At 38.5% G+C, this 21,423-nt stretch overlaps 1 protein-coding gene across 2 annotated transcripts in view; it reads right to left on the bottom strand.

Annotated features, from left to right (window-relative positions):
* Positions 1–7,158: 7,158 nt before the first annotated feature.
* Positions 7,159–21,423, bottom strand: part of ARAP3 (ArfGAP with RhoGAP domain, ankyrin repeat and PH domain 3) — a 137,799-nt gene continuing 123,534 nt past the window's right edge. Inside the window, exons 31-34 of one of the 2 annotated variants that reach the window (XM_063447921.1) lie at positions 19,933–19,996; positions 19,471–19,608; positions 10,084–10,122; positions 7,159–8,985 (exon numbers count right to left, since the gene is read on the bottom strand). In XM_063447921.1, coding sequence (XP_063303991.1) covers positions 8,341–8,985; positions 10,084–10,122; positions 19,471–19,608; positions 19,933–19,996 — 886 coding nt within the window. In that variant the 3' untranslated portion in view covers positions 7,159–8,340. The remainder of the gene's footprint in view (positions 8,986–10,083; positions 10,123–19,470; positions 19,609–19,932; positions 19,997–21,423) is intronic. The other variant, XM_063447922.1, reaches the window with a different exon arrangement.

Here is a 21,423-nt window from a genome sequence, read left to right as displayed (position 1 = left end):
AATGTTGATTTGCTGCTGCTATTCCCTCGAATATTCTCACACATATTACATATATACATAAACTCAAAAACTCACAGGTACACACATACACTCACAGAGGCACACACACACACACACATATATATATATATATATATATATATACTCACTCACACACATTGTGTTACACATTCACTGATCAGCCATGAAATTAAAATCACTGACAGATGAAGTGAATAGCATTAATTATATTGTTGAAATTGCACCTGTCATGTGGTGGGATATGTTAGGCAGCAAGTGAATAGCCAGTTCTTGAATTTCATGTGTAGGAAGCAGGAAAAATGGGTAAGCAAAATTACATGAGTGACTTTGAGAAGGGCCACATAGTCATGGCTAGATAACAAGGTCATAGCATCTCTAAAAAGGCAAGTTTTGTGGGGTGTTCCTGGTATGCAGTGATTAGTACCTACCAAAAGTGGTGCAAGTAATGACAACCAGTGGACTGTTGTCAGAGTCATGGGTGCCCAAGGCTCATTGATGCACGTGAGGAGGGAAGTCTTGAAGAGCTACTGTAGTTCAAATTGCTGAAAAACATAATGCTGGCCATGATGGAAGGTGTCAGAGTACACAGCGCTTCGCAGAATGGGGCTGCATAGGTGCAGACAGGTTAAAGTACCCATGATGACATCTGCATGACTACTGTACACTGCCTTCAATGTAGACATGAAGACATGAGCATCAGAACTGCACTGTGGAGCAATAGAAGAAGCATGACTGGTCTGATGAATGATATTTTTTTGTAGATAAGGTGAATTACCAGGTGCGTGTGCGTTGTTTTGCTGGGGAGTGCTGGTATTTAGGTTGTTAGGTGGTAGCCTGGAAAGGGCAGTTAAGTGGCACACATATTATTACCCTCCCCAGTTTTTGAATACATTTCCTGGTGGTTCGGTGTATCTGCTCTGCAGGTGGTGTGGCTGCAGTAACAGCCAAATCATGGAAGCCATGCTAGTGGTCTGCTCTCAAGAGAGGTACTATTTGCTTCCCTCCTCCCCTGGGCACAGAACATGGGACTCAGGGCTAACACTAATAAATTGCAAAATTTACACCCAGGGCTCGTCGGGGTCCCACACTGGGCTCCAGCCCAGACCACTCTCCCCCCAACCTGCACTTCAGCACACATCTTGCAATTATTAGGGTGAACAGGCAGGCACCAATGTGAATGTTGAGTTCGCTATCACCAATGGAGCTGCTAACATAGTCTGAGTTCTACAGGAGGTTTCCTTTATAGGTGTGAACTGTTCTGCTCACATTCTACATCTCAAAGTGAAGGCAGAAACTCATGAAGTCAATACAAACATGCAAACCATTCTTGAACATTGCAGAAGGTTTGCTGGACATTTTAACTGCAGTGTAAGAGCTAGCTAACACTTGAGGCAGGAGCAAGAAAAAACAGGTATTCCCATTTACCATCTATTAAAAGATGTTATCGCACACTGGAACTCTACTTTAGACATAATGGAAATAATTTTGGTAAATAGAGCACAGGGCAATCCATAGTCTATTTTCCCACCACTCCATTGGTGTTCATTTCCCAATAGGGAATGAGATTTTGACAATGATATTGTCCATTGTGTCCATTCTCATTTCATTTAGGGAGTTGACAGACATTTTGAGCCACAGTAAAGCCAGTTTGGGTTTAGTCATTCCCTTGTAAACTCACCTCATAAATAAGATGGGTGTGTCCTTTAAAACCTGGGAATGTGTTCCTGGTGAATCATCCCACACCAATGTAGCAGCAGTCAGGAAGCTGAAAGATCTCAAAGTTCCTCTGAGCAAAATAATTGCTAATTGTTCTGAACTGATGCTAGATTCCCTATGTGATCCAATGATTAATGGAAAAATAAAACTCACAAAATATAACAGCTTTGCATACTGGAAGTACATACTTCTAAATTTGATCCATGATTGTCAGCAAAAGAGAGGCATGCTAGTTAAGGATGATTTGCAGATGGAGGCCAACATGTTGTCATTGTCTGCTAGGAAAAAGGGAAAATAGTGTCTTAAATCAGCTTTATTACAAACAGTGCCAATAGAACACTGCCAACCTTGACATATGCATTCTATTTAATGCAATATGTAAGAGCGCATAATTCTGGGAGGATTTAATAGTATTATCCAATGAAGATTACAGGATAAGTAATCCTGGATTTCCAATCATAAAGTTATATGAGCTCTGAGTTGGTGATAACAATCTAATCAAATGCTTTTCTATGAGAAACATTTGATTAGACAGTGAAAACGGAAAGAGTGATGCGGTGTGACACCAGATGGGGTGTGGTAAAGGACGAGAAGAGCTTCACCCGTTGCTGGACTCAAGGTGCTAACTTTTTTTCCATGTTTTAGGATTATAAAAGGGAGGCGGACAAAGTTAGTGATGCTTGAAAAGACATTAAAACTAAAAAAGTGAAAAAGAGGTAAAACAGCTCTTTAATTCGGACATGAAAACGACCGCTTACGTGTTGGCCCGCCCTCCTGCAACCGAAGGCTGATGTGCTGTGTGTGAGCTGCAAATACAAAGCCCTTGCACCACAACCGCTTTAACACACATAAGTGGTTATGGTGCTTGGAGTAACCCTTTAAGTCATATGCTTAGCATGCGTACACTGCATATAATAGCTAATTCTATTGCATACATTTCCACAAAGCAATCAAGTGGGTGTATTTGTGTGTGTGCTTATAAAGGAGACACTGTGGGAGTTTGAGAGAACAAAAGAGAATGTAAATGTTTTAGAACAGTGGTTCGCAAACCAGTCCTAACAACCCACCAGGAGTCCAGGTTTTGTCAGTATGTCCATTGGAATAAAACTTGCAGTTTTATTCCATAAATCATGGGTTGTGGATGGGCCAGTTGACTGGTTTGGGAGTCACAGTATTTGTGTTAAGTAACAGACAAATTGTTACACTCCTCACCTTTGGTCTCATGCTTCATGGTATTTCCATAATCCCTTGGCATTAGTTTCTCATGGAACACAGTTCAATGTTTTCTATCATGATAGCTAAGCAAATGGTAAACTCCTTTGAGTAGGGCCTTTGTCAACTCTTGTGTCTGTCAGTATTATTTTGTCTGGTAATTATTTGTTGTTAAATAACCCCATTGTATAATTGTAAATACGGAATATGCTAGCACTGTATAAATGCTAAATACTTTGTGTGTGCTGTACAATTTGAACCTTATCCGAACTAATATGAGCATTACTGAAATCAACCTAACATAATTGACACATAAATGTTGTTACAAATGCAAGTAATGTTTTACATGTTAAAAAAAAATGGAAATAAAGTTAAACATCAGAACCTACTCTGATGCAGGTCTGTATATTTTTTTTCTTAAAACTATAATGCCAACTTTGGCAAATGCAGCCAATTGGAAATCTATAAATGCAAGTGCATTGAGTAGTGGATGTAAGGGAGGGACAGGGACTGCAGAAGTTGTAAGTACAAGTGATAATATGGGCTGTAGCTAGGGCAGGGTGGCATAGGGGCTGTAGTGAAGTATCATTAACATAAGGCAACACTCTGATGTACTTGCAGGATACCTGCTGGCCAGTGACAGACATTTTTGATCTCTTTACTGACCAGGGAGTGTCACAGAACCCTCTTACGGATTTGGGGTGGGTGGGGGGGGAGATCGTTTGATCTCTTTACTAGGCATTTGCCATTTTAGACGGTTTGTCTATTTTTGGATATGGGCCTGGAGCAGGAGTGCCATCAGCAGATATATTAATCTTAGATGTACAGGAAATGTATGGTATAAAACGTATACCAATTAGTGGAGCGCTATAAAATAGAGAGTGCAGGGGTTAAACTTACCCCATCAAATTTAGTGTGACAACAAACTTGAAAATGCAAACAGTACATATAAAAAAGAGAAAAATATAAATTTTATAGTGCAGATTGCAGATGCTAAGGTTTACCTTATGGAGCCAATAGCATATAGGCTCCAGACCATGTGAGTGGTTCTATTAACTTTATATTTTTCTCTTTTCCATATGTATTTTTTCATTTTCAAGCTTGTTGTCACACTGAATTAATGGGGTAAGTTTAATCCCTGCACTCTCTATTTTATAGTGCTCCACTAAATGGTATATGTTGTATACCATACATTTCCTGTACATCTAAGATTTATTGTGGGAAAAGGGTATTCAACTGTGTGTAGAGCTGATTTCTAATTTAGGCACTTCATTGTATCACTCACTACCTCCTAGTAGAGGTAGGTTTTGTTTTTATTGTTTGCACACAATATATTAATCCATCCATGACGGGGCCAGTTGCAGTGCACCTTCTGCACACACAAAGAGGCAGCCCTGTTAGTAAATTGACACATGTTCTTGGACAGAAGTATGTGTGACCAAATAATACTAATATAGTGAAAGACAGAATTAACCAAAGGAACTGAATTCCACATGTCCTTAGAAGATTTTAACTCATTTTCTTATCAGAAAACATTTATTTATGAGTCTCTTTTAAATTAAACAAATCACGGTTTCAAGTCCTACATGGATCAATCCAGATGCTTACTTACACTCTTATAGTACCTTATAATAAAAATAACATCTACCAATGGAAATGGGTACTTCACATTGCATTTTGTTATATATACCCTCTATAAATGTAGTTTACTACTGTAAAATAAGATACTTATAATAATTTATTTTCTCTAAAATGTCCAGAAATAAAAAGCCCAAGCTATTTTATTAAGCATTTTGATTTTTTCCCCCTATAATGTACAGCAGACCATAGTTGAAATGTGCAGGGCAGTCAGGGCCGGCGCATCTATAAGGTGGCACAGGCGGCGCAAGATTTCAGTGACCGGCAGGTCCTTCTGGACCCCCGGCGCGGCTGTTTTCTAATCAGATGCGGCGATGGAGCTCTAACCTCTCTGCTCTGCTCCCTCGCGCGACGTTTGCTGATGCCGCGGGTGAGGTCATATTCTGGCTCCCTCCATCAGTAGACAGCCTGCGAGGGAGCTGAGAGGTTAGAGCTCCCTCGCCGAGTCTGACAGGAACTCTGCCGCCCGCCATACTGAAGCCCCACTGGACCCCAGGGACACATCAACCCCAGCTCTCCAGGTAGGGAGGCTGGGTGGACATTAATTATTAATAATTTGTGTGTCTGTATGTGCGAGTGTGTGTATGTGTTTGTCTGTGAGTGTGTGTGTCCGTAAGTGTAAGTCTGTGAGTGTGGGTGTGTCTGTAAGTGTATGTGTGAGTGTGTGTGCTTGTGAGTGTATGTGTGAGTGATTGCATGAATGTGTGTGCGTATGAGTATGTTTGTGAGTGTCTGTCAAATCAGTGAGCGTATGTTTGTCATTGAGTCTGTGTGTGACTATCGGTGTGTCTGTCAATCAGTGTGTGTGTGTCTGTCAATGAATGAGTGTGTCAGATCAGTGAGTCTGTGTCTACCTGTGATGTCTGTGTGTTTGTCATTGAGTGTGTGACTGTCAGTGTGTATGCACCACTGAGTGTAGCGGAGCGCGGTACAGGAGTTTCTGTTTGCTGTACCCGGCCAGACTGACAGTAGGTGCTCACTGAGAGAGCACTTCCTGTCAGTCCAGCCAGGTACAGAAAACTGAAGCTCCTGTATAGGATCTGCTCTGCAACACTTCAAGAGAGGTAGGAGGCACGCCAGGATGGGGAACGTGACCACTAAGGGGGTGGGGAGTGCACCAAGGGACAGGGAGGGAAGGGGAGAGAAACACCAAGGGACAGGGAAAAGAGGGGGGAGGAACACTAAGGGACAGTGAAGGGAGGGGTCAACTAATGGATGTGGAGGGGAGAGGGGCTGGTTAAGAGGCACATAGGTGAAGATGTTATTTTTAGAGGGGGGAGGGCGGAAAAATGAATCTTCACCTAGGTACCCAAAAATCCTTGCACCCTGAGGGCAGACAATATCTATAACAAATCCATTGTCAGGCAATTAGTTTGTCCTTATTCTGTAGAATGTTACTGATGCCAAGTGACATTCCAGTTATGTATTGATGGTCATGTGTTATGCACCATTACGCTATCAGTTATAGCATAAGATTTGATGGAGACATCATATTAATCACCCTGCAGCAAATACATATATCTGAGGAAGGGCTAAACATATTTTGTGTACATCAAAACTTGAGCTATTTTGAGGAGACGTTTTACATCCTCAACTCTTTTTTTCAAAGGGAAGGAGTATAGTTTTTTTGTGTCAGAGTACTTGGGAATATTAGTTAGAAAGTGGCTCAAAAACGAATTTCCTTTTTTTTTTTGTTACATGGAATGGGATGGCAGGATACATCCGGAGCCTCTCCTTGTACATCTCCAGTATGTATCAATGCAGGGACGTATCTTCCGCGAGGCAAACAAGGCATCTGCCTTGGGCGGCACTTTGCAGGGAGTGTTGGTGGAAATGTGAATGTGTGTGTGTATGTGTGTGTGTCTGTAAGTGTGTGTGTGTGTCTGTGAGTGAATGTATGAGTGTGTGTGTCTAAGTGAATGTGTGTGTCTCGGTGAGTGAGTGCGTCTGTCAGTGAGAGTGTTCGTCTGAGTAATAGTGTGTGTCTGTCTATCAGTGTGTCAAATCAGTGAGTGTCTGTGTGTATGTCATTGTTAGTGTATATGAGAGTGTGTCTGTTAATGAGTGTATGCATCTATTAGTGAGTGTCTGCGTCTGTCAGTGAGTGTGCGTCTGTCAGTGAGTGTGCGTCTGTCAGTAAGTGAGCTTCTGTCAGTCAAAGTGCGGCTTTGACAGGAAGGGGTGGGGAAAATTTAAATTGTGGGGTGGGGGGGGAGGGTGCTCAAGCAAAATCCTAAATACACCACTGTATTTAGATATGTCTAATATAGGCCTTGATTTAATATATTTGGATATGCCTTCTAAACAATTTCATATTTTTGAAGAAACGTTTAAAAAAAATGTATTATTAAAATGTCTAAAATATGACAAATATAAATGTGATATATATATATATATATGTGTGTACATACACACACAAATATATTGTTTTAAATATAACATTATCCAGAAATAAGAAATAAAGTAAAAAGTGTATCCAAAAATATTAAATAAAGGCCATAATGTTTAATTGTATGCTAAAATACTTGTTGAACCAATCTACTGAAACCACTGAAGAAAAATCCAACTGGCTTAAACAAAACCACAAACAAAATAACCATTAATGACAATAACAAAAAACACTTTTGTAAGCAAATACTGTAAAAAACGGAGGAGTTCTTATAAGAGCATTTTTGAAATTGTGATACAGAAATGTTCACGTTTGTTTCCTTGATACGTACTTTGCTGCAGGTGAGTGATCCTGGAATCAATGTGTGCACACAAAATTCTTGATCCATACAGAAAATGCATCATGGATTCAAATTTGCCATATATCAATTCCATTTAGGTTGTTACGTAGAAGAAAAGAAAAACATTAAAATCTACTACCTGCTATCTGTATATTTGTCAGCAACATGACTAACAGTGCATAGACTATACACTAATCATTGGATGATATGTACAAAGAACAATTCTGGAGTAAAGTTCTATAAATGCAGCAATACCATGATCATTCCATTGGTTTCCGTAATGACTCCTGACTCCACATATTCTCTTTATATATGTAACCTTAATTGATTTGTATGACTAGATAATCAATCTGTAAAGTGATGGGTAAATGTGACTCTTAAAACCAAAATTGTGGAAGAATCTCCATCTTTGCCGATATTGTTTTTTTCAAACGTACTGAAAGTTATTTGTCAAAATTTAGTGGCTAACTCCATACATAAAGTGTGCTACCTGAAGTACGCTCATGACATTTTTGATGATGTATTTAAAGTATTGTTACCAAGATGAAAATGTTGAAAGCTGATCAAAATGTGTTACTTCTGTTTGAAAGTATAAACCACTACATTGAGCACTGTAGCACACAAACCTAGCAGGATGGGGCTTTGGCATTTATTTTACAATACATTTATAGCACCCACAACTGCTACTTAAAAATATAATTTAGGGACTTCATATAATTAAATAATCTTTACCCAAATACATTGTGAATCTACCATAAGATTCTTACACTAGTGTGTAATGTTGTGCCGATAGACAGTTTTCACAAACTCAGATGTGAATATACACTTGAAACATCATTATTTTCAACCACAAACTGAACATAGCACAGGACTGTGGCCAAAGCTAACTCAAGTTTAGAATTCTGAACCTTGGTTTAGAATTCAGATTGTTTAATATTCTGCAATTCAGTTTGCATTAGTTCAGGTGCAAATATAAAGGACCAAAATTAAGATTAGTCTAAGAAAGAACAGATCATATAACTTGTCACGTGACTTGCTGCTCTGATCCTGTTTCATTTTTCTTAGAAATAAGGGTGCTGAGTTCCTGGAGCAGCTTGTCCTGTATATTAGACGAAACTGGAGAAGTCTTCTTCCACACAGGAGTCTTAAGTGAATCTGAAGTGGAAGGTGGTTCAAAAAATAGTGGAGGTAAAGAACTCAGATCTAAGGCACTTTTTGCTCCTTGGCTTCTTGCAGAAACTACTTGAATTCTACCTGATTCCATTTGTCTTTCAAGAGAAGCTGTTTTTCCAAAGGTACCACCAGCTCCCCTATCAGATATAGATACTTTTGTGCTTTCATTGCTCACGTGTTTAAGACTATCCGCACAAATACTTCTATCCAAAGAACGAGTTTTATTGTAGTCGTCTGTTTCTATTTTTTCAAGAGGACAGGGTGTTAGGACTGGTGCATTTTGTGCAGTATGTTTTTTCTGCTCAATGTTGAGTGGAGGCTTCTTTGATCGGTCCAAAGGTGGAGGCAAATACTGCCTTTCTGTTGGCAAGTTGCACTCAGCCTCTGGTGGTGGCTTGCTCTGGAAAGCTCCCACTTCTTCATACACTGGTTCGTGTTCCTCATCTAGTTGTTTTTCCTGAAGCTCCTCCAGAGAGTCATGATGCATCTTCATAGGCTATGGAATAAAGACAAGTTAATACACAAAAAATGATTTGCTAAACTATGTGAGGCCACATTTTAAACACTTCCAGTAGGGATAGACATGCAGATGAATACACACATAAAATGTAAAATATATGAACAACACAAACACATGCCAGGTGCACAGTAAATGGCCATTAGACTGATATTAATTGTATTAGTAGGAATTATTAATATTACAGTACCCCCTGTGGAAATGTAATTAAAAAAACAAAGGTTAAAAAAATTGAGAAAAAATCAATACATAATTGGACTTTTATTTTTAATATAAACAGTAGTGTATATATGTGTATACAGTAAACAAGTAAAGTTAAAAAATTACTCCAACCTTTTTATATAATGTTTATAATGCACTATGTGACATTAGTAATAAGGTCCCCCCCTTTTAGTCTTGTGAAATCAATTTTAAACTTACATGGAATTCAGCACCGGGCAAAGTTCACCTCGCTGGTTTCCACACAGACATTGCTTCTTTCCTCTCTGAGGTCCAATCAAATACTTCTCATAGAGAAGCACTAGACTAAACCATCGTCACTGGTTCAGAGTGCATGTGCAAGCTCTGAAGTGGTTAGCGAAGGGTGTTGAAATTGGACAAGGGAGGGTGGGGATGAGGAAGGGGAAAGAATAGTTGCATTTTAGGATTAAAGGGAGACAGAGAGGGCTGGAAGGACTCAAATGAGAAATGGAGGGAATATATATATATATATATATATATATATATACACACACACACTTTCCCCTTGAGGTGAACTTCCCGTGCTGCCTGCAAAAGAAGAAGCTCATTAAGCCTGTCACCAGGGAGCTGTACATTAGGCAGCCTGGAGCAGAGCAAACGTCTCTGTATGTGCAGAGTTTCAACCAGAAATGATACAAGTACTAGTTCCTTCCTCAATGACCACTTCTAAAAGCATAAGTGGTCATGAATGTTGGAGTAACCCTTTAAACAGTTTTATTTGGGCAGAATACCTCTTTGACATACACTTGGTAAGCTAAGGACAGCTTTTTGAGAGAATCATGCACTTGACAAAGCATTATGGAGAAACATGCTATGTGTAACCTTGTTTATACTTACAAAAAACATAGACAGTGTCCTTCGTGTATGTAGACGACGCTGAGAAATAGAAATAAATTGAAGGACACATAAAAAAGAGACATGTAGAATAGACCAGACAGGAAGGTGGCATTGGTGTATAGATGGATTGTGGTTATGACAGAGATTAGCTCTTCTAATGCAAAATGAAACAATTAAATGTACAGATGGTCTTGTTCCCAAAACCAAAATTGAGATAAATGTAACCTACCAAACCTAGAAATAAGATAATAACAATTTCACTTTTCTTAAATGCTCCCCCCCCCCCCCCCCAATGATCATTTAGAGGATTCCTCGCAGGTCTGAGAAAAATTTAAGTCCTGAATACCACTATAAACAACAAAACCCTTTTCCTTGGTAGAAGACAACCTAGGCAATGATGCCACACAGTTCATGTGTACACTTGCCTTCAATTTGCACACAACTAATTCTACCCACACACCTGGGCACAAGCTAGATATAGTCATCACCAAAGATGAAAGCTGTTGTAAGCCAAATATCACCCTATCCCCTGGATAGACCATCAACTCCTCTCTTTTCTTTTCACAGGCAGCTCACAAAAGACAAAAACTGCAGAACTCACCAACACATGGATCAGAAGGAAAAGTGTCATAACAGATGAAGCCAAAATAGAAGATCTGTCTGATGAAACAAAAAAGCACACTAGACTCATTCAACAGCAATGTAAGATATGCCCTTGTCCACTATCTTTGAAAAATGTGCCCTACATCATGTAAACTTGATCCAAGTCTTGAGTCTTTCTCCTCAGGCTCTCTGTACATGCAATCCTCCACCTGCTTCATGTCACTGTCAATTTCTCAATCAACTACTCCACTAAAAGATACCATACCCAAGCCCTTGCTTAAGAAATAATCACTAAACCCAGATGATACATCTAACTTTCGATCCATTACAAGCCTCCTTTGATGGCTACTGATATATAAAACGTCACACAAACCAGCTTTAACACATATGAATGAAAACAAGATCCAATATATTTTACAGTCTTGCATCAGACCAAACAAGGTACTGAGACAAATTTGGTAAAAGTATGGGATGATAACTGATAGATTAAGGTAAGTTTATTTTCTTTATTCTACTTGATTGATCTGCACCCTTGACTATAGAATGATAATCACAATTTTAATGAGCAGAGTGTAATGTTCTCTTTTGTTGGCCAATTCTTTTTATATCTGGATTAATTGTTGACAATTGTATTCGCATATCTGCAGTTGCATCAAGTCGATTTCGATACTTTGTTTTTATTGCAGAGTAAAGCAAGAATCCACTTCACACAAGTATGTTCTGGCGAATGGCAGCAGAACTTTGGTTTTATTAAGACATGGATGCTCCTATTATGCTACACTCTTTCTTTATTTCCATCAGCAGCAACATTAAAATCAGTATAAAAAAGAAACCAGCAAATAATGTGAGAGGTATATCTTCCCAGCAACAGGAACAGCAAACCGCATCCTCTTCATAGCATAATAGGCAGTGTCCAGTATACTACTTCCTCTTTCTTTGCTGCCAACTCAGTTAAGTGACACTGTTTCTTAACTGTGGGATCTTTCACTTTGCCTTATCATTACTGTGGTTAATACAGTTATTATTCTTATTATAGTTATTACATTTTAATTGTAATATTTTCTTATTTATAATTATACAAATATATTTAGTTACCGTATATACTCGTGTATAAACCAAGTTTTTCGACACATTTTTTGTGCTGAAAAACCCCCACTTGGCTTACACTCGAGTCAAGGTCTGTATTATGGCAATTTACATTGCCATAATACAGACCAGACCGCTGGGCTCATTACAAGCACGGCGGTCCTGTTGGGGGCCGGGAGCAAGCTGTAACTTACCTGTGCAGCAGCTCCGGTTAGCTCCCTTCTCCTCCGCTCCGTTCAGCTCACTGTCTAAATCTTGCGATCCCCGCGGCCGTCAGAGCGTTGCCACGGGTTACAGACAGTGAGCTGAACGGAGCGGAAGAGAAGAGAGCTAACCGGAGCTGCTGCACAGGTAAGTTACAGCTTGCTCCCGGCCCCCCCCTGCACAGCCCATCCACTGGACCACCAGATTGAGATAGCCCCCCTCCCTGGCCAGGCAACAAGCAGAGAGGGGGGACGTAATTTTTTTTAAATTAAAATAATTAGAATAATAAAACATTAACAATACTAAAATAATAAAAATAATAAAATAATACAATAAAATATTAACAATACTAAAATAATCAAAATAATACAATAAAATATTAACAATACAAAAATTATAAAAAAAAAATAACCATATTAAAATAAAAATGCCCCCCCCCCACCCAGTTTACACACACTACACAAACACACACACACACTCACTCTGCATCATATACACACACTCTGCATTATATACACACACTCTGCATTATATACAAACACACACTGCATTATATACACACACTGCATCATATACACACACTGCATTATATACACACACTCTGCATTATATACACACAATGCATTCATTATATACACACACTGCATTCATTATATACACACACTACACACATATATTTTCACTATTGTGAGTACTTTCATTCCCTTACCCTGTTTATTTATTTATTTTTTTACTTGGGAGATACTCAACCCCCTTCCTTTAGGTATTATTTTACTTTATTCATTCCCTTAGGCTTGTTTGTCTTATTATGATGCAGTCTGACAGGATCTTTCTGTGCCTTCTGGGTCTACAGCAAACATGCAGATTACTTTAGAAGCCTATTCAGGTTTCTCTGGAGATTAGGCAGATTTTTCTGCTGATTTTACTGCTCCTGTTGATATGCAGGCTTTAATTGACACTTCCATGTCAAAAGCAATGACGAAGGCCCTGGTGTCAGTAATGGGAATTATGTCTGATTCACTTTCACAGACATTTGCCCAGGCCCTGTTACAGGCACATAGATCTGCTCCGCCTCAGCTGGCCACCACAAGTCCTCATATAAGGCTAAACACTCATTCAAAACAATAGAGATGAACAGTACCATACCTGTCACGGATTGCGCAACTAATTTACCACCGCGAAAAAGAGCCACTAGCCAGGCAAAAACGTCTTGACTTTGGAAAAGGGAAAAAGCCCAACTGGACTCCGAGTCTGAACTCGGTATATTGAGGAGTCCTATGTGGAGAAGTAAGAGAATCTTTACGATCCTAATTATAAAATTACCGATGAAAAGGAGGAAAATCTCACGCGGGATACACTTCCCATTAAACCTACCAAGATTGAGGTAGATCATGCGGCCCCAGGGGAGACCAATAGGATTTTGGACCCTCATGGTGAACCCTTATTCGAAACCTGACGACCTATGTCACCCAGTGATCTCCCTCAGACCATGTAGCCAAGTATATTGCATCCAGAGTATGCAAGCCTTTTGAGAAGGCAATGTGAAAAAAAATTGGGGGCTGATTGACCACACCCCACAGTCCCTGATGATGCTTGTAAAATCAGTCATTCAATTCCGGAGTAAGACAGAATGGAAACCTACTAAAGGCTTAGATTTTTCATTGCGAGACTGTCGGGATAAAATCCTGGACATCTTGGGTGCAGCAGCCAAGATCTTTAAAGCAGTAGAGGATGATCTAGAATTAGATTGCGCCACCTTAAGTGGTTGGATCCAGACAGTGATCTGTTAAGTAGAGCCTTAAAATGATTACAAGCTTCATCTCAAGGGCGGTGCATCATACACCGATATGGTAACTCTGGACTCAGAAGCGAAGGGCGAACTCCAATGGTGGCTTCTTCACATGGAAGCTTGGAATGAACGTGCCATATTCTGCACAGCTCCAGATTTGATCACTGAATCCAATCCAAGTTTGCACGGTTAGGGCGCTCGATGTGGAAATATTTCCACATGGGGCAGATGGTCAGATCTGGAATCAACACTCCACATTAATTGTTTGGAACTTCTGTCCCATTTGCAGTCCACAGTTTCTCCCTAACTCAAGGCCAATGTGCTATCCTTATGAAGATGGACAACATGTCAGCTGTCTGCTACATCAATCACCTGGGAGGAACACAAAATAAAAAATTCTGTCAAACATGGCTCAAGATTTCTGTCAATTTTGCCTGATGCACGGCATTTCAGTCACGGCAGAATACATTCAAGGTCTCTCCAACACTACGGTGGACTGGTATTCACTCAAAGATTCCAGTGACCGGCACTTCCACGATCTTCCAAGACATCTGGAACCTATGGGGTGTACTGGAAATAGACCTTTTTACTTTGCATTAAAATGCTCAACTTCCCGTTTTTTGTTTTTTTTTCAGTTGGAGACCAGATCCGACAGCACTGGCTACAAATGCTTTCTCCCAAGATTTGTTTTCTTCAAGGAATTACACTTTGCACTGATTCCCTGTTGCCATTCCCATCTACATCACCAATCCGGCACCCTGATGATTGTAGCTTCTCTATTACCATCCCAACCATGGTTCCCTCCTCTTCAGGAGGTGGCTATTGACCTTTCACGTCTTCTTCCACCGCTCGAGTACCTCATCCCCTTGTTCTCCAAAGCCTCTTGCATCTCATGGGGTGGTTGATTTCAGGGCACCTTGGTCGGTCGAGAGAGTTTTGCAATCAACTCTCGAACTTATCAAGGGCGCGTAGGCACCCAACACGAGACAGGCTTATAAGTCTGCTTTGAGCAGATGGCATAGTTGGCGTCCTTTTATGTCTGTCCTTCATTTTCTGACTCTTCTCTGTATGATGAAGGTAAAGCACTGTGAAACTTATTGATCGTCCGCTTCTGCTGGTCATCAAAGTTTTGATGGGATCTTGTCATATGTCAACTCCTCAGAGGAATTTGTTTTCCTCATCCACCCTTACCACGATACACCATCTTGTGGAACGTCTCTATTGTCTTGATTTTTTTTTCTTAATCTTCGCCGGATAATGCTTTGCTATCTCTTAAACTGCCATCGACCAAATTGGTCATGCTTTTGTGTTTAATCTCTTGCGAGAGGGTTTCTGACGTACGAGCACAACGTGGTAGCTCATTCCTTTACTCCAGAAGATTCCCTTTTTGACATTTCTCGGAGTACAAAAACCTCCTTTAAAACAGTTATAAACCCAGCTTTCCCTGACAGGTTGCATGCTCATGGGAGTATGAGCTTCGTACCACTACGTAACGGAATCCTTTGAAAAATAAACTCTTCATGTCCTTACAAAAGCCGCGTCTACCTCTACCCGGTGGGTCAAATGGGTTATGTCTCTAGCAGGTATTGATATCTATAGGTTTTTGCCTCATTCGATTCGTGGGGCAATGGCTTCTAAGGCTTCCTCGATTTGTTTTTGCTTGGATGATATTACGAGAGAGGCTGATTGGTCTTCAGAGTCTACATTCCGTGCTTTCTACTTTAGACTTTTCAAAACAAATGTAATTTCACAGCTTTAAACTAGCATAATAGGAACCTCTGTGTCTTAATAACACTCACAGATTTTACGATTAACTTGATGTTAAGTCATAATTTTATTAGTGACACAAGGCAAGTATTATCCCTCCCTCTCATCCCTGGAGGTTTGGTACTCTTTGGGTAAGTTGACTTCACGGCAAGTCTTTTTTAATAACTGGGTTTTATCCTTGTTGAAGACTTTCAAGAGCTTAAGGTTAGACTAAACTGAATTTCATGTTATATATATATATATATATATATATATATAATTCCATGTAATGCGATTTTATGCATGAATCCAGTTTTATACATAGATATTACCATATTCCCCTCTCTGTTCCAGCTTGACTTCGAGGTTCAGGTTAAGGCTTGCATACCCTCTTATCGTGCCCCTCTTTTCACTTGGATTTGTTGCCCTTGTTCGGGATCGCATGAAAGAGGAAGTAGAATACTGGACACCGCCTATTATGCTATGGAAAGTATGCTGATTGGCTGTTCCTGTTAGGAAGATATACCTCTCATGTTATTTACTTGTTTATTTTTTATACTGTTTTAATGTTATTTTTCTTTGCTGCTGATGGAAATTAAGAAATAGTGCAGCATAATACTTGCCTCCGTTTCATTTAAAAAATGATGACTTTACGTCATGTTAATAGTGAAATCTGTGAATTACCTGCTGGGACAATTCTGGGTATTCTTAGTTTAAATCGCCCCAAAAAGCAATAAGAGAAACTACTTGACATTTTTGGGTTGGGTGACTGTCAGAAGTTATATTGATCAGATTAGCAAACTCTTCATCAGAAAAATTGGCTAGTTTGTCTTTTATGAATGGATTTTGAAGATCCTAAAGTGTTGGAAAAGCGTTCAAATTCTTTTGCTCAACAGATGAGGTCCAAAACTGCAACTTACAAGAAAGTGAAGATATTGTATTTCTTGCATTAAAAATGTTAATGTTTTTCCTTGGAGTGATAAACATACGTACCGTATATACTCGAGTATAAGCCGAGTTTTTCAGCACATTTTTTGTGCTGAAAAACCCCAACTCGGCTTATACTCGAGTCAATAGTCTGTATTATGGCAATTTGCATTGCCATAATACAGACTGGGGGAGAGGGGGGCTGGCAGAGCTGTACTTACCTTTCCTGCAGCTCCTGTCAGCTCCCTCCTCCTCCGCGCCGTCCGTTCAGCACCTCGGTCAGCTCCCAGTGTAAGTCTTGCGAGAGCCGCGGCTCTCGCGAGACTTACACTGGGAGCTGACAGAGGGAGCTGCACAGACCGCGCGGAGGAGGAGGGAGCTGACAGGAGCTGCAGGAAAGGTAAGTACAGCTCTGCCAGCACCCCTCTCCCCCCCCCTGAACTACCAATGACACTGGACCACCAGGGAAGGAGCCCCCCTCCCTGCTATGTATCAAGCAGGGAGGGGGGGGGACGAAAAAAATATATCATTAAAAAAATAATAATAATAATAATTAAATAATAAATAATAATACAAAAAATAATAATAATAATATAAAAAAAAAAATAAAATAATAATAATATATTAAATGCCCACCCACACAAACACACAAACACACACTGCATCACACACACACTGCATCACACACACTCACACTTCATTCATATACACACTGCATCACACACACTCACACTTCATTCATATACACACTGCACTCATACACACACTGCACTCACACACACTGCACTCACACACACTGCATTCATTATATACACACACTGGAAATAAATATTCAATTAATATATACGCACACACACTGCACTCATACACACACACACACACACACACACACACACACACTGCACTCACACTGCACTCATACACACACACACACTGCACTCATACACGCACTGCACTCACGCACTGCACTCATACACGCACTGCACTCATACGCACACACTCCATTCATATGCACACACTGCATTCATTATATACACACACTGTAAATAAATATTCAATTAATATAATTTTTTTTAGGATCTAATTTTATTTAGAAATTTACCAGTAGCTGCTGCATTTCCCACCCTAGTCTTATACTCGAGTCAATACGTTTTCCCAGTTTTTTGGGGTAAAATTAGGGGCCTCGGCTTATATTCGGGTCGGCTTATACTCGAGTATATACGGTAATTCAATTTTGTGAATATAATTGCCAGATATGCTACTTTGGATAACAACAAAATGTTTGTTAGTCGATCAGATAATAAGAAATTTATGCTCCTGCAAATATGCAAACAACTCTTGCCTCAATTCAAACATTCTAAGGGTTTCTGACATACAAGCAAGAGGGTAGCCAACGGACTTCTGAATGCAAAAGCAGAGCAGAGTGGTTACTACCCATATCACGTGGTGATCAAAACAAAACGTAAACAAAATCTGGAATTTTAGTACATGTCTGTTCAACCGTAATTCACCTCTTTCATATTAAGTGCACCCACACTTATTATATATCATTTTATTCAGGGGAAACAGGGCTTTCATTTAACATCAAATATTTAGCTATGAAACATAATTTAATATGAATAAAATATAACAAAAATGGGAGGAAATAAGAAATGTTGTTATTTTTTTAGTTCTAGATGACATTTTAACTGTGAATGTCATAATAGTGTTTGCTTTTACTGCAATAAAATATACATATTTGTATTCAGCGATGTCTCACGTGTAAAACTGTACCCCCTTTGTACAGGTTTTATGTTTTTTTGGGAAGTTACAGGGTCAAATATTGCATGTTACATTTTTCATTTTTTTCACATTGAAATTCGCTAGATTAGTTACATTGCCTTTGAGATCGTATGGTAGCCCAGGAATGAGAATTACCCCCATGATGGCATACCATTTGCAATAGTAGACAACCCAAGGTATTGCAAATGGGGTATGTCCTGCTTTTTTTTTTTTTTAGTAGCTTCTTGGACACAAACACTGTAATATTTGTTTGTGTGTGAAAAGTGCAAAAAACCAATTTAAACACCAAATGTGTTTTACTATATTTGATGCCCTGTCACTTTTAAATATATGCCATTTTCAGCAAAACTAGGAATTTATCAGTCTTTCTGACAACATTTTGGACAGAAAAGTGTTCTGTTGCACTTCTGTTTTTTTCCACCATGCTAAATAAAGAAGCCTTCTGAAGTCAAAATTCATGCGAAAAGGTTGTGGGATTTACTGTGAAATAAATCACTTTTTAGATCACTCTTATGTTAATAAATGCAATCAAAATAATGACAAAACCGTTCATTTTCCCAAACCGGCTGCAATCTTTTGCTGAACAATACCAAAACAAACGTGCTTATATATAAACACAATTTTTTTGATACATTTAAATGTCACTGTACATAATAAATTCAGAAACACACCACTTTTTAAATTAAAAGAAAGAAATATGTAAAAAAATAAATACATTTAGATTTCTTCCTGGTGCATAACATGCTGAATTTAACACTATCCACTTAACATTATCCATGCATAACATACCGTGATTAAAATGCATGCTATCATAGCACCTTCATGGCTGTAATTTATGGTTCATTGGAGACAGCTTAGTGATACAAGCTGAAATACTAAATTCAACACAATGTTTTACTAATACATTTGCCATTTCTTTCTTTATAAAATCCACTATGTTCTTTTTTGCTAATTTGCTCAGCAAACTAGTCACATCTTATATGGATGTTTTTTGTTGTTTTTTTTTTACCATGGTCTTAGTCAAATATGCTAATCTATCAATGTAAATTACTGCAAATTAAAAATATATTTTTTTTTTTGCGGGGAAAGGTGGAAACCATTGGGTAAATGTGTATTTGTTTACAAAAATGTATGTTTTGCTCATGACTAGTGACATCATATTTATCATACATTGTACATCTTTGTTCCTACCACTGACAGTTGCCTCTTAACTAATTTCCATTCTGACAATGCATCACAATAACACTCACCAATGTCTGGTTAGCAGAGACCATGGTGGTGTTTGTGTCATCCCCTCGTATTGGAACAAGTGGCATAGTGCCAAATTTCTGCTTGGTGACATCTGAAGAAGAATGTCTTCTTAGAATCACAGGGCGGAGATCATCATGCTGTAGAATAAAACAGTAAGAAAGGTATATCGTAACGATAAGAATCCATGTGTGTTATAACATCAGCATATATATAGATTATTATATAGATCTATGCACTTCCTTTTCATGTGATCTTACATGGAGTATAGACATGGACCTTCGAAATCTCTACAAGACTGGTGGAAAAGAGAAATATACATGCCACCAGGGAGGTTTTATAGATTTACATAAAATCATAACCAGTTTAATATTATTTAATTGTATGGTTATTCATTGATGGGTGGATAAGATACCAAAGATTGTGCATTCACAAATAGCTATGTTTTTTACATTTAAAATTACCTGTGCCTTCAAAATGCTTGTGATCCAGTCCCACATTTCAGGCTGCCCTATGCAGCACAAGCACCTGTAGATGCAAAAGGAACACATAATTAATCTGTGACAATAGACAAGGTATTTAGTTTGTCACAAATAAAATCACCACTACTGTATTAGTAGATAAAATGTAGGATATATGCTTCAATTTAATATCAACATTTCTTTCAGTTTCAGTATAAAAAAAGTATATTTCTGGGCTGTTTGAAAGAGAGTAAGTCTAGCAGACATATGCCTTGATTTAATATTGCTGGATAAGCTTTCCAAATGATTTAATATTTTGGATACATTTTTCAAATTATTTAATATTATGAAAAATAATTTAATTTTGCAATATTTTGATATATTGATTTTTTTTGTATATATATGATGTATGTTTTGATATTTTAATATGTTGAAAAAGTAACTTGAAATGTCCTTGATATAATATTGTTGGAAAAGCGTTCCAAATGATTCTATTTTCAACATATTAAAATAACAAAACATATATCCTATATATGAAAATAAAAATCAATATATTAAATCATATATTAAATCATTTAAAAAGTTCATCCAAAAATATTAAATCATTTGGAAAACTAACCCAACAATGTTAAACCATAGGCCTTGATTTATAAGGGTTTCCGAATGATTCAATATTGTGAAAAAAGTCTCCAAGTGATTTATCTAGAAAAGGCATCATTAAATTCTACTAGAAATTTTGTAGATAAATCACTTGGACATTTTTCATTATTGAACAGTATTGAGGGCATAGTTCCAAATTACAACTCAAACTATTACAGTTTAACTCAAACTACTAAGCCATGAACACCAAATTAAAAATCAACACGATGTACACAACAACAACAAGCCAAAATACACTATAACTTTATCTGTGTAGTCTTGCCTTTTTTATTTTATTTTATTTATTTTTTTATTAAAAACATTAACTTTAAGACAGATCCTGGGATTCCAATTCGTAAAGTAAGGGAAGGTCGGATTCCATCCATTACCCCTAACAGTAGTGTTATTAGTGCTAGTAGTACCTCTACTAAGTCTGTGCCTCAATATAGTTTTGAAACTTCTGGCATGTCACACTCTTACTACCAAGGAGGACAATTATTTTGTATCTGATTTTTTTGTGGTGCACTTGTGCAAGAATCAGGTAACGTAATGCCATTAGTTCCAGTAGCAAGCAGTAGTGCAGCTTGGCATAGCACCAGCAGGTTCCATGTAAAACTTGTAGAGCATTATAAGGGTTACACCCTTATCATATCCTCCAATCACAGTCTAAAGTGAGCATGTGTTTTCAGTACAAGGGTATACACTGAATCCGCAGCGCTCACACATGTCACCTCATCTGATGGAGCAGACTGCCCAAGCTGGGGTTCTACAGTTTGACACTAATTTAGATTTGGATTTCTCTTAGTCTTCTAGCTGATATGTGTCAAAAATCATCTACGATGGTGTGTACTGGAG

This window comes from Pelobates fuscus, chromosome 3, assembly GCF_036172605.1.
Source record: "Pelobates fuscus isolate aPelFus1 chromosome 3, aPelFus1.pri, whole genome shotgun sequence".
NCBI lineage: Eukaryota > Metazoa > Chordata > Amphibia > Anura > Pelobatidae > Pelobates > Pelobates fuscus.
Note: the sequence above shows the minus strand (reverse complement) of the source record. Positions and strands in the feature narration are given on the sequence as shown.